Consider the following 15,937-nt stretch of genomic DNA (forward strand, 5'->3'; position numbering starts at 1 on the left):
GAGAATGTGTAAAGAGGGAAAATATCAGAAGCTCCTTTACTAAAGCTCAAGTCTTTCTGATTATGGTAATATTAATTAATTAGTTACTTGATCTTATACGATATTATCCCGTGCTCTAACAATAAGTCTATTGGGATCGAGATTCAATTCTATAAGCGCTTATAAACGTCGAACATTATAATTTATCAGTAGTATGTATATGTATGTTCACAGTTCGTTTTTCCACTGTATTTTTTTTTGTTCAAGGGGGAATGTCCCACTCAGACGATTCAGAATTATTACCGTATCACACAATACGGTAATTTCACACTCAGTGTCCACCTATTTACCACTCACACGAAAATATTTACCGTGTGCACTAGGTTAGGTTTTAAAATTTTTTTCAACCTTACTAAATTAATATTTCAATTAAAAACACAAATTATGAAATTAATTTTTTTTCTTTTTATTGTTATAAATTAAATCAAAATTATATTTACACACGTTTTCTTACTTTTCTAGTAAAAGGTACATACAATACGTTCATGAATTAATAAACAATAAGTAGTTACACCTGTAAGGGATTCCGAAGCTTCAATTTCTAATTGAACATCCACTGCCGAGGCTGTAGCTGAATCATTCTGTTTTGAGGTATCGATAACTATAGTTGGAGAGTTCGATAGAAAAGTTGAAGGACTCAATATCGAGTTCCGTATATTTTTTTCTTAGTACGATTCTTGAAAAGATGTATACATATTACATATCATATAATAAGGTAAAATTATTTTTTGCAAAATCTAAATTTAAATTGTCATACGGAAAGCTATCGAGTTTAGAAATATTTTAACGTTTCTAATTTTAAAGCAGTTTTCAAGTTCCATACAACTTTCTTGGTAGTTCCGAGTTCAGCATATTTAAAAGTTTTAAGAGATTTAATTTAATTTATATAACAATAAAAAAAAAATGAATTTCATAATTTGTGTTTTTAATTGAAATATTAATTAAGTAAGGTAGAAAAAATATTTTAAAACTTAAACTAGTGTACACGGTAAATATTTTCGTGTGAGGAGTAAATAGGTGGACACTGAGTGTGAAATCACCGTATTGTGTGATACGGTAATTCTGAACGTCTGAGTGGGACATTCCGGCTTGAACAAAAAAATTACGGTGGTAAAACGAACTGTGAACATACAAATACATGCTACTTATATCTTTCGTAAATCACCTATTATGCAAGTTAAGTTGTTGCTTGAAGTTGATTACATTTTTGTGTATAGGTAGGTATAATGTATGAATTTCAATGTTGAAATATTAAATTTAAATTCTAGGTTAAATGCTAAGAATCAAATAAGTACCTAGTTGTACCAATAGAACATTATGATAACAACTTAAACTTGACAGACTTATAATTTCAGGTGTCATGTCGTCGTATAAAAAACCTGAAAAATGGTCGTTCTAATTACCATAAAATAACAACTAATTACTGTTAACAACTTGACTGACACTCTGTTTTTTTGTAAACTTGCCAATATTGCCCATAAATAGATCTCACATTGAAATATTTAAAATAATTTCAATGAGATCTCGCTCTGGGTCTCGATAATCAGTATTTTCTCGTCGGATTTAAAAGTACTATGTTGCCACTTCCAGTATAGGTGTTACAAGCTTGAAAATATCATTTTTTTCACAGTTTAGTAAACCTATGTAAATTTCTGGTATTCGATGGTAGATTGGTGGCAGTTTAAAGAAGTTTAATGAGACCCAATTTAAAAGCTCATGGCAGTCAAGTTCAAAATAACTTTTTTAAGATTTGTGGCAGTTTTTAAAAAATAAGAATTTTTGAAATAATGGTATTATGATATTATATTACAACTTACCTTTGTGTGTATTACATTTATTGGTTATAATATCTCTGTTTGGATTTTCAATTTTTAAATCAGTGCTTGATTTTCCATTTAGGCTTTTTTTCTCTGTACAAAATTCACAATCCCCTTTGTCATCACCATAACACGAACAGGTGCACTTACACCACGACGACTGTTGTTGCCTCTCGAGCTCCCGGCGTTCTCTTTCTCTGCGTTCATTACGCTAAAAATACAATACCATTGTCCATTAAAAAACAAATTTGTTCCCAAATTAAAAATAACTCCGATTTGCAGGTCAGCTAATTCAAATATTAACCAAAGTTGGACATTTCATAGTTAATTTATATTTTAGACATTATCGTTTGTCTTAAAATAATGCAGGTCAAAACGTCGTTTAATAACAATAATAAGTAATTACAAATTACTATAATACATATTTATTTGCATTAAATAATAGCATACATCTCAATTTTATTATTTGATCGTATGAGAAAATGAAATATTTGTCTGGTAATGTATTGTGATACTAGTTCTTATATTTTTTTTTTTACAACAAGTATCAACTTTTGCATTTTAAATGACACTTTATATTTTTAATTTCTCAATTTTAATCAGAACATTTTTATATATGCAAATTATGACTTATAAGTATCAAATATTGAAGCAATAGATTGTTATTTATACCCTACCATTTACATTTTTGATCAGAAAATTAGTGAATGGTATAAACCCTACATAAAGAATAATGGGTGGTAAACTACTAATAAGTTTATCACTAAAATATGAATGCTTACATTGATAAAACCGTATCAAAAACAAAAATGTGAAAAATGTTGAAATTTTTGAAAATAATAATAACGAGTGTTTACTGTAATACTGTTTGAAGATTTTCCGTCTAAGCACACGATATATATATCAGTTTGATAAAGTCGACGAAATAATATACTTACATAAGTGTCTAACGGTACACAATGACTTAATACAAGTCAACAAATACAAAAGAATCTCAACTGCATGCAATTTTAAAGAATTGTTTCTATTTGCTTAGTAGGTACGAGACGTGTGGAACTATGCTATGTTTTTAACTGTGGCTATTACCTCTGAAGAAAATCCTTCAACCAAAATTGCTACCAGTAAATTGAACAGCACATAATTGCCGAAAGTCATCAGCGTCACGAAATAAAGAGCAGCCCAATGACTCGTTTTTTCCATTCCGTTAAACAACACTATATTCCAGTCTTCTTGTGTCAGAATCTGTGCCGAGGTACAAATAAATAATAATAATGTTTAAAATCGTTTAAAATACATAATATTTTGGAAATTAAATTAAGAATTTATTATCTTATTATAATATTATAGATTCGGTAACGTGCAATATTCATAATACTTATAGTAAAATGTATTTTTTTTCATCCTAATAAATTGGATGAATATAATTTGTATATATTTTTATGTGTATCGAAAAAAGTTTATAGGTCTGACTTTATAAGCGGTGGTGTTGTTGAAACAAATACTAAAAAATTATTTTGAATCTATAATTTTGTAATAAAAAAAGCGGTTGTTAGAAGCACAATCGTGAAATAGGTCACTAAAAGCATAGTACGACCATTGGTAGTATTGAAATGGTTTTAATGTTTCACTAATCGAACAAAAAAATAATAACATAATAAAGTTATGAATCTTTTCGTTTTCTAAGATAGGTACATAAATATTAAATACCTAGAAATAAAAAACTATTAGGTAGTACAAACGCATTTTACTGTTACTAAAGTTCACATGAGACGTATTTAACAATTATTATTTTTAGTTCCGTTCAGAATATTTAAAAATCTTTAATTTTTTTTTTTTTGAATACGACCATTTTTTAATATTGTGTTTGTGTCATTAAAATAATAAATTGTATCTAGTATTTATTTTGAACTTGTTGCATTACGGAATATATATCAGAGTAATTACATCATGTTTATGTTTATTCTGATAATGGTGATTATATTGTAATATTTAGGAACAAAAAGTATGTTGGTTGTATCATGAATTTTTAGTACTATGCACAATCTGCATTGTTTGAATATAACACGGAATAAAACAATGCCATTTCAAATTACACACATATTTAGATTTCAATGTAACTAGTCCATATTTTTTTTGTTATTTTACAAAATTAATTTATTAATGCATTTACTCGCTCTCAAATATATATTTTTTGAAACACAAATATGATTTTAAAATAATTTGATTGAAATCAATATAGGTGGTATACTAATATGTTCTGGAATTATAAAATATTAAATTAAAGTTCAGTGTCCATACAGCCAATATAAAAAATGATAATAATGGTGCCAATATAATTCAAGCTAACATTACTGATATCATTACTCACAGTTATCAATAATAGAAGATTAGAGAATATTAATACATTTTTACACCTATTTAAAATTTGTTTTAGTTAATATTAAATAGGGCTAATTGAAATAATTGCAGGTACATTAACCATTTTTAATTACAATATTTTAGAAGGGAACATTTATTTTAGTATTTGCACTAATCGATGTAAAACTGCATTAGGGTGCAAACTTTGCTATAAATAATTAATATAATACATAAGTTAAGTTAAAACGAACATGGTCAATAAAAAAACTCTAATTTTTAATATTACCTATATTATACAAGTACATGTTGAAAAACTAATAATTGATATGTCACATAAAAAAAAGTTTATTTACCATTTACTCTTGTGTATATATTATTATATTAATATTTATAGGTTATAAATTACAATTTGATGATTTCATATTGCTTCATGGTAAAATGCGTTTGCCCATTACAACTATCTAAGTATTTGATGACCTACTTGAAAGACGGTGACTGTTGCCCATAATACATTATTAAAATGTTTTCGATCGCAGACGCAGAGGGGATGTTTAGTGACAATTTCTTTGCAGTTGCATTCCCGGGCTCCATTCCCGTACATGCAAAACTTACCACCGAAAAGATACATTCCGAGAATGCTGCAAAGAATGTATTTCTACGTAAAATAAATAGGTAGGTACTAGTTTAAAAAAAAAATAAATGTATTTAAACAATGACAATTTTATTTTATTTCGTTATTTCTACGTTTTTACTATTTATACTATCATTTTTTTAATACGAATTATCAGCCGGTTGTTGAGTTTGTTACCGATTACAATAGTTTCGTTGATAAACGTTTCCAAAAAGTATATTTTTATTTCGACTCATCAATTATCACGTGTTGTGTACATATTATTCTCTCTGTGTTTATGTTTTTACTTACATATTTTTGAAGGTGCCGAACTCATCTGTGTATGTACATCTATTGTTATAATATGTATATGTTACACGGATAAGATAAGTTGTTTAATGTTGTTATTGTAATACTTAAGTTTATTAATATTCGTTTTAATACTAAATAGTATTTAAAATAAAAAAATAATATGACGTCACAAATCGTTCGGTTCGAACATGCAAGACTAACAGTAGCACGAGGACGAGTTCAGAGTGACAGAGGCGAGTTTGATAGTATATGATAAATAATATAATAAAAGTGAATACGTCCTATGTATTACACTATAATAATAAAAATACAAATTGTTTATAAATATATCATATATATGTATATTTATAAACAGATGATATTTGTCTAAGAGTGTAATATAATTAACATTAATAACCTATTTATTGCTATTTAGGACTTACTACAAGACGTCTATATATGTCGGTATGATCTATGACGGGTGTGTCACAGTGTTTTTTTTATGTTTCTAAGTTTTACGCTATGCGTGTATGAGTACATACTGTTTTATGTGCTTTTTTTCTGCACCTGTTGAAACATTCGGAAAATGTGCATTGGGCGTAAACTTTCTCTCTTTATTTAGTATTTTTTTCAACTCAAAATAAAATATACGTTCCACGGGTATTAAAAAAAAAGTTTTTCAAGAGCAAGTCGATAACAATTTATGTGAAAAATACACACATAAATAAATATAAAACGGTTAAGGTTTATAGGAGGGAAACAAAAAAATGGGAAGATTTTCTTGTCAAGTTTTCTATAATGCACAATGAGGTTTTGTATCTGTACAATGCATATCCTCACATAGTTTCAACAGGGACGAAAACACTTAAATACGTACACGTGATATTTACGTGTTTACCGTAAATATCAAAATCCGCTTGTGCGTATACTACTTACAATATATAATATATAAATTGAGTTTTGGCATCTAAAGGATTTGTTTGATAAAATGCTGGTTTAACGGTTTTCGATGCACATTAAAAATTATGGACATGTATTTGTTTTTATCCGCGTGTCCTTATTATTATTGAAATTAAATATAGCGGTGGAGATATTATGTTAATTACAGTATAATATTAGCTGTTAGAATAAAAAAATCTCGAAATCCTATTTAAATGTGCAAAGGCAAAGCGTTAGGTAGAAAAGAATGTATACACATTTAAAAAAGAATTAATTTTAATTTGACCCATATATTTTAATTATATGTTGTGTATGTATATATATAGATTAATTTTAAATAATATTATAAGTTAATGGCTGAAATTGCACTATGCAGCTAAAATGTACACTATCAACACTTTACATAAGAACCTCGTTTGTGCAAAATTAAATCAAAATAACAATAATTACGGCCATCATAATATTATTATGATAGTATTGCTCATACAACCATTACCTACCTACATATTATATGAAATAATTAAAATTTCGTGTTATTTTACCCACAGTATTATATTAATAATAAAATGTAATTGATTGAACATTCTCCACCGGGATTCTAAAGATAGAGCCTTATACTAAAACTAAAAGCATAACGGAATGGTTTCCAGAATTCCCGTGGGCACTATATTTATGTACTTTACGACAGAGTTTTCAATTTCTTCTAATGCTAGTTCATTACTGTTTTTTTTTTTACGAAATCTAGAGATTTAGATTATAAAACATTATTTTTCAAGACCGTCTGAAGCATTAATGCATTATTCAACATATTAATCAAAAACTATAAAATACACATCTGGAGGAGATCATTTAACATTCAACTCCATATATACAATTGCGCCAAAGTTTTAAAATAACCTACTCATTTTACCGAATAAAAATGAGTATTTGTCTATTAAAATTAAGTTTTTACCTTACATCATAATGATTATAAAATAATAATGAATCATATTTTAACGTAAATTAATTTATTCTAAGCATTTTTAATTATCGAGTATAATATAATCAATCAATACGGAAATAGGAACAATTAAAGAAGAGTATTATAACCCATTATAACATGAACTAATCAAATATGTAGAATGCAGAAAGCCGGTATCGCAATATAATTGGAAGTAATTTTTTTTTTCACGTATTTAATAAATTATATACCTACCATACACTTTATTATATTTTATAGACACTAAGAACAACATTTTATTGATTATATTATGGATAGGTATATATATATTTTTTTATTGTTTTGCAAAGCATTTTATAATAATATAAGCATTAGTGTTATCGAATGAATTCTTAATGCAATGTCTGACACTGTCATCTGATAATGGATTTTTTTTTATTACCTAATGTTTTTTATGTGCTTGTCGTTGAAAATAATTAGAAATTTTAATTTATCTTACGTCTTCAGTATAAATAAAAAACGGGTCAGGTACAAATATATTCAAAATAATAAAATAAAAATTTTTTGTTTGATATCTATTTTAAATGTTGTATTTTGGATATCCGGTAACCATTTTTCGTTGTTTATACTACATTACTTTTATTCGGCGTCTTCAATTACCGAAATGAAATATCCGTGTTACATTTACAAGAAAAATTAATAATATTTCCCTTATTATTTATTTTTGCACAAACGGGTTTACTATAAAAATGTTTTTATGTCGCGTGTTGCAATTTTACCAGGAAGACAGAGAAAACTTGAGAGGAAGATTTAATACATTTTAAATAACCGGAAATCTTTCCAGGTACCTGAAACACAGTGACTAACGCCCACAACAACGAGTCAAAATTCTTTCTGTCGCACGCTACATCATCCCCTGTTCCATCATTTTTTCGGCTACAGAATTTACATCCGAATAAGTTCATGCCCAGTATACTACAAAAATATTAATTGTTAATTCTAATCTGAATTCATAAGAGTTAATTAAATATGTATACAATATGTATTCAGTTGTTCCCATGATAGGACATAACTGCAATATTATGGAAGCTTAGTATGCAATTTCAACTGTATGGTGTATACACTAAACTTTATTGTGTTCACACAGACATGAGACAAAACAGATTTTATCTCTTTGTTTGGTTATGTTTAATGCAAACTAATTCAAATACCACTTGAAAGGAAACAGTCAACATTTTAAAATAATGCATTGATTATCATTCGTTGTATTTAATCTAGATGATAATATTTATCTCGAAAACATTAGGATATTAAATTCATTGATGTGTACCTATAGGTATTCCATTTAAATTATGACAGAAACTTAAATTTTATATTATAAAATTACAATAAACATTTTTTTTCTTTAAGTTTAATAGAAAATAGAAATCATTATAATAAATAATGCAAGACCGGTATCATAAGTCTACAAGTGAATAAAAAAAACCCAAGGAAATCTCTCTACTGTAGTGTTTTAAACTTTCAGTGTTTCTTTGAATATTAAAAGTCATTGACATTTGAATTATATACAATTAATTTAATCATTCTTAAATATTATGAATTTTAGTTTAATAGTTATCAAACTTTAGCAAAATTTACGAATTTTGCTAAAATTCTAATTTGTGTTTGGTCTGTTGGCCCCCTCCCTCCATAGGTACCAATTAAATCCAATTTCATAGTAAAAATCACAGTCGAAGTTCAAGATCAAGACATTTTTTTAGACTATTTAAGGTGGGCTTAGATAAAAAAAAAATTCTTTCGTCATTATAAAACCTGTAAGTTCATGTTCATGCTTGAATCTAAACAAGAGAGCAAATATGTCTATTTCTATCATAGGTTGGTCTTGATTCTCTTCTCATACGGCAAAATTGTATTTATGAAAAACCTTAGTTAATTTTCTTCAGCAAGATATATTTGTATATCATTGTGTATAATGCCTATACATCCCAAATAACTATACCATTACAATGTATAGTGATTACACTTATATAATAAAATCAACTTATAGATTTCCTAACTAAAAATATGGCGGTATTTATTATATTATTTGTACATACATTGATTTTGTATTGTAACGAAAAAACATGTTAGAAAACATATAAGTGGTTTGTTAAAACAACTGAAAAAGTTTTTATCGATTTAAGTTTTTTGTTTCAAGAGAAGGGGTCTGGGTTGAAGGAAATTAGTACAAAGGCGGTTTACAAGTCAAGATTAATCCCAATACTACCAGGACTAAACCCTACTAGCCTCCAACAAGTACCACAGCATTGATTTCTGATTGGACAAACATTAATCAATTTACATCTTAGCTGACTGTTGAGTTTATTGTGATTGCGAAGCTGTTGAATTCTCCAGTGAAATGTATTTAACTACATTTCTACTGAACTGAAGGAGAAAAGCTAAAAGGACAACTCAAATCTTAGCTCGATTGGAGTAATTTGAGTTATTTAAGATGACTTAAGAATTGATTGTTAGACATTTATTATCACAATCATATTTAAAAATATATTTTTTAATGGTTTAGCAACTAAATTTATGACTAGGAAATAGAGATCTTAAATTTATATATAGCAAACACTTAGCTTAGAACATTTAAGTATCAAAAACGAAGATATAGTTATTGGTAATACGCTTATATTGTATTAAAAGATAGATTAATATATTCAAATTGGATATTAATGTTTTGTATTCATTTAGTTAATAAATAATTAAAAGTATAGTTTAACAGACAATTTATTTTTTGGTTGTATTGGTGAGGAAGGCTAAAAGTCCTTAATTTTAAACTAAAATAAGTTTTGCACCTATATAATATAGTATATACGTAATACATTAATACATAGATAATAATTAATTATGTTTATTTATAGAGTATCATAAATTATATAAATTAGAGATTAATTTTAGTGTATGACATTAGGTTAGGGCTATAGCATCGTAGCAATAATGTGCTATGTTATTATATAATTATTATGTAATTTATACACAATGATTTGAATACGTAAATATTTCGTGTTAGGTACGTTTTATTAAAACAAAATTCATATTACAAATAATGGACTTATTATATTATAACTATTACAATATTAATAAGAATGGTAATTATGAAAAAAAGTTCTGAAACTGGTGATGAATAACTCAAAAGATAAAAAAATATGATTTTTTTTTTGCACGAAAAAAAAAAAACTATTAACGGTTTCTATACAAAAATGTAATTCAACATGAGTTTTAATGTTTAAAAAAATAATTAACGGAAGCTGAGAAGTATAATTTTATATTTTTTTTATATTTCGTCATACGAGCATACATTTAATGAGCTGAAGAAATCATTAATATTAAACCGTGTTGCTTTTAATCATACGCGTAATCGATATCATCAATTAATATATTTTTGTGTTTCACACCCTAAAGGTACTGAATTCGCAGATACTCAATAGCGATAGTTAAATGATGGTTCATCAGTATCAATTCTATCATTTACAACCCCCAGACCCATGAGTCCCTAAAATTGTATTTAATTTTACCAAGTTTGATTATATTGGTCAAACGAAATTTTGTTTAAATCTTATGGTAATCATCATGCATACCCACTTGCACAGAAAAAAAACAGAAAGTGTTTGATTATTTAGTTAAATATTGACAAAAAATGCATGTGATTAAAATATAAAATATAAAATGTTAAAAATTAAGTAAACATTGTGTAAAAAGCTTAATAAATTAGAAAGGTGTTGATATTTATAGACTCGTCGAGCATCAATTCAATATAAAAAACACTATCGAAATAATTAGTTAATTGATTTATTGGTGTATTTACATTGTAAACACGAAACAATAAATAAATGTTATTTTTCGTTTGATTTAGTTATTGTGTATTGTTTCGCGCACACGATTCGTTTTTTATCTTCGATGAAATTATAATAAGAGTGAAAATACCAACGCGTCCATCGTTAATATATAACATTAGGTAAAACATAAGTAAATAAAGCATAATAGTGATTTTGTCATCACGTATCGATTGTTAATATAGTTGATTTTACACGAGCAATAACGAACACATAAAAAGTCAGGCATACCTATATAACAGGGGTGACCACTAACCTTAATTTTGGGAACCTCGAATGTTTAAAGTTAATTCGAGGCGAACCACATTGTAAAGCGATGTTTATAAAATGAAGACACATTTTTCATTTTAAATCAAATGAACAAACCGAAATAACTTGTGCCGCCGTGCCAATCTACAATAACGACTGTTATGATAACAAAACCGACAGCAACACAAACACTATATCTAATGATTCTAACGAAATTATATATTTATTAATTTGAATCTAAGCTTGGTTCAAGAGATGAACGAAATTGATTTAAGAGCCACATGCGTCTCGCGAGCCTCATTGTGGCCACCTCAGCTCTATAATATGAATGTGTTGTATGGATGATTTGACAATAGCATGCTCACACTCATATTATTTTTTATTCTTTATTTATTCGAATTTTGATTGATCATTCAAATTTTGAAACGTTGAGGATTTCAAAAAAAATATTCACCCTAATAAGTACGAGTATTTACAGTAAAAATTAGGTTGGGAAAAAAAATAAGTGTCTATTGATTACAAAACACTCATTAAATGGAATACAAAAATTTCATAATCTTAGAATAATATTATGGTTAGCATCCTTAAAAATGCATAAATCATAATTTAAAAAAAATGCACCTGTATATCAATCAAGATTCTACAGTGGAAAATTAGGTTCTCGTTTGAAAAAAAAGTGTTACCGCTTTACAGAACACTCATTAAATGAAATAAAAAAAAATATCATAACCTTAGAATAGTTTTATGGTCTTAAGTATGCTTAAAAACTTCATAAATTAAAATTGAAAAAATAAAAACGTAAAACTAAAGAATAAAATGAGGGTGAGCATATTATTATTCTTAGCGAATCACTCTGTATAATATAGTTTCGTTTATTTATATTATATGCCACTGTCAAAACGGTAGTAACTTGTTTTGACGCGTCTTCACACATATCTTTAGACACCCGTATAGTCGTATCGTAATGTGAATTGTATCAGTTGTGTGTGGTTGTACAATGGCATGACGCGGAGCGCTTTGAGAAAATTGGATTAGGCGTATGACATATTTGAGTGTGTCTCGGTTTATTGTTTCGCGGTAATGATAAACCGCAATAACAAAATGGCAGCAGCATCATTAAATAGGCATTGTGAAAGCTCGACAAAACTTGCGTCGGTGGCGGTATTCTCTTTAAAGTTTCGCTTTTGAAATACGATGCGTTCATAATATTATAATATGTATAATAATATAAAATATATAAAACACACTATTTGTGAACGTTTCCTGCTCGAATGACACAAACAAAAATCGCCACAGCCATCGCGTGTCCTACTCCTACAATATCATGTTTAGAAACATTGTTGAGAAATAACAGGGAAAAAACGTGGCCACACACCGTCTGTAACTGCTTATAGGAGAATGAGATGGCTCGCTCTCTCTGTCTGTCACTGTCTCTCTCTGTCCCTCCCCCTCACTCTGTCTATGTCTCTGCCTCTCGCTGTGTAAATTATCCCACGGGTAAGAGAACTGTGCGTGATAAATAAATATATATGAAATGGTCATCCCCTACTCTCTTTCTGCTAGGCACTTCCATGATTGTGTAGAGAGCATAGCAAGATAACAATGTGCTACTGACAAATTGAATTTGACGAGGGATTTCGTCGAGACAAAAATAACAAACTGCCCTGTAGTAGTAGTGATGTTTTGTTTCGACCTCTGTCACTGCGGAAATCCGACCCACAGTTAATTTTCGGACTTTTATAATCAAATTGTGTTGAGTCTTTTGCGGACCGATAAACATGTTGCGACAAGAAAACTGCGAACGAACCGAAAACAAAATATGGCCTGCGCTTATTTCGTTGTTTAGACTTAATTGCCGACGGACGTCGGCGGCGCCTTCTTGTTTCAACGAAACTGGTATAATATATCTCCGAAATTGTTTGGAATTAATCCCATAATATACAGCTATCAACGGTACGTTTTAGTTTCTGTTTATAATATTTTTAATTTTTAAGTGAAAAACGTGTGGTTAATAAACGAAACCAATCAATATGCATGACATATTACGTATTATTATATCGACAAACTTGATTAGTTGCAAATAAAAAAATGTCATCAAGTGATTAATTGTTTTACCTGAATATGAAGATAAACAAAATTAGGAGTGAAAAAAACACTGCGACATTATCCATGGTACGGAGCATGACGAACAATTGACGACGTAGGTTTGGCATAAATCGAACGAGTTTCAATATTCTCAATAGCCTAAATGTTCTCAGCACACTTAGCCCTGAATTTCCTTCTCGTTGTCCACTAGTGTTCTCAAACGACTGCGTCAATTCCACTATACTAAAAACAAAACGGTTCAAACTAAATATTTAGTATTTTCTTTTATATTGGTTTGGTGTTGAATAATATAAACTGCAGCAAAAAAAAAAAAAATACTTATATTTGTTAACAAAACAACAATTATTGTTTTAATAAAGTTTTATATTTCGAGTTTATTTATTAAAACGGATAATTTGCTAGAACAATATTAAAAAAAATGTATTTAAAATGTTTTATAAATCTATTTACCACACTTAAATTGTTCTATGAATAAAGTTAGTTAAAAAAAAAGCAATAATATAAAGTAAATAAAACTGGGATTTTTTAGTGATAAGACAATGCCCAGCCAAGTATCAGCTATTTTTCTTCTAGATTTATACAATTTTACAATCAGTACATTAGGATTTGAATTTATGTAAAATGCGTATCGTGTAAATGAAAGAGAAGTATAGAATGCAATTATGTTAAAAAAGAAATAATCGGATGAAAATTATGATCAAACAAAATAATAATTTCGATCTGCGTGGTTCATCTCAGCGACTTTGAGTTTTTGATTCGTGAATAAAAGTCATGATTTTGACAGAGAGATAAAGACTACAGTGAAATCTATCTGGGGCATTATTGGAATTATTATCTTTACATTTCTTCTGCGACAACGAGTTCGGTTTGTTCATTGTTATTTTTTTTAAGAATGTGAACACTGTACAACTAATCGACATGGAGTTCCATTAATCTTATTACGTTTCGATGTATTAATGAACATTATTATTATCATTATTTTCGAAAAGTTCTAATGCACTGTGAATATACCTTAATATGACAATGATTCCATCAAATACATTGAAACCATTACTGACGTAACCGCACGGCCCCTCGGCGATTACTTTCAAAAACATCTCAGCGGCAAATATCGCAGAAAAAACAATATTGCTATATTCCACGATTACAGTGAGTTCCGTAGGCTAAAATCATATTTGAGTAAAACATATTAATAAAATTAAATATTAGTATTGCAGTTATTTTTGCAAACAGTTGTAGTTTATATAATACTATAAATAATCATAAGTCAAAATATTTGTATGACGGCGATCTGTGTATGCAAATTCATTACCTCTACGCGTAGGACATTATTCTGCTTACATCATTGTCTATCATTGTCTATATTATTATTAACTTAATTATTCTTAATCCTCAAGTAATATAATATTATTATAGTCACATAATTTGAGCGAAACTTCTTTACGGAATGTACAGCGAAGAAATATTTGTAATGAACTATTGAAATTTTTAGGCTCACACTCACAGTCTCATGCTCACTACACGAAATAGTCGGTGATACCAACCAAATGTAAAAAATAATTTTATTTTTTTCAAGTTGGTCACTCTAATCGTATTCATTTTGATTGCTATGAATAATATTATTACAATTATTAATGCTATTATTATCTGTTTAGATATAATAATTAGTGTGGAATTTTGAGACGTTTATTATATTTATATACATACATATATAATAATAATATATATACACATTAAACACCCATATATATTATGTACAGTACATACATATAATTAACCAGAATGAATAAAATAAGTAAAATAAATAAAGGGATTAAATAAAAATAATCAAACAAATAAATTAGATTTTTAATCATGAACTTGAATTTAAAATTCGATTAGTTCATGCAAGTCCTTTCTGCGAAATTGTTCAATTTCAGGAAATCCCAGATATCACTAGGAACTACGAAAAAAGTTTCACTTTATCCGAGTGAATTTGCCACTAACACACACACTTTTTTTTTTTTTATTAAAAACTAACTTTTAAACACAACTATTCACCACTAAGCAATTTTAATAAAGGTACTATAATTATAGTAACAACCATCTGTGTTTTAATACTTAGCGATTTGTATCATTAAGTATAATAAGTATCTGACATGCTTAATCGTGACAGAAAAATAAATAATGAATAATTTATTAAAACTGATTTCTTTTAAATGTATTTTTTTACTTTTTGTATTAGGTTTTAACTTTTCATTCATGCATTTACTTTTAGTTATTAATATTAAATTAAATTATTAAAATAATAAATACAGAACAGAAAAATTAATTAAAAAAGATATTGCAACAGAACAAATTAAGCCCAATATTATTATAGTCTGAAAATAATTTGTTTTTGAAGTAAAATAAAAACTAAAAATAATAAAGTGTATAATACATAAAGAAATACAATTGTTTTAATTGAGCAATTGAGCATAATATTCTACACAATATAATATTGAATAACTTAATTTTTTATTAGTTATTAGTTATTACACAGGTAACTTAGAGCTCCTTGGCTTATTTAAGATCTATATGTTATAGGTACGTACCTACTACGTATTAAATAAATAAATAATATTGCAGTTATTAATCAATAATAATTCAACATTATACTTTAAAATTATGGTATCAATCGTTTTTTTTTTTTAATTCCCCCATAAGGGTTAATGAGAAACATAAGAATTTC

The 15,937-nt window shown here is 27.7% G+C and overlaps 1 protein-coding gene across 8 annotated transcripts in view; it reads right to left on the reverse strand.

Annotated features, from left to right (window-relative positions):
* Positions 1-15,937, reverse strand: part of LOC111027871 (voltage-dependent T-type calcium channel subunit alpha-1G) — a 262,059-nt gene that overhangs the window by 26,259 nt on the left and 219,863 nt on the right. For 7 of the 8 annotated variants that reach the window (XM_022306346.1, XM_022306344.1, XM_022306345.1 and 4 more), the window contains 5 exons: positions 14,239-14,390; positions 13,237-13,449; positions 4,696-4,852; positions 2,943-3,098; positions 1,857-2,067 (listed from right to left, as the gene is read on the reverse strand). In XM_022306346.1, coding sequence (XP_022162038.1) covers positions 1,857-2,067; positions 2,943-3,098; positions 4,696-4,852; positions 13,237-13,449; positions 14,239-14,390 — 889 coding nt within the window. Of the gene's footprint in view, positions 1-1,856; positions 2,068-2,942; positions 3,099-4,695; positions 4,853-7,842; positions 7,970-13,236; positions 13,450-14,238; positions 14,391-15,937 lie in introns of all 8 variants that reach the window. The other variant, XM_022306347.1, reaches the window with a different exon arrangement.

The sequence above is a fragment of the Myzus persicae genome, unplaced genomic scaffold, assembly GCF_001856785.1.
Source record: "Myzus persicae strain clone G006 unplaced genomic scaffold, MPER_G0061.0, whole genome shotgun sequence".
NCBI lineage: Eukaryota > Metazoa > Arthropoda > Insecta > Hemiptera > Aphididae > Myzus > Myzus persicae.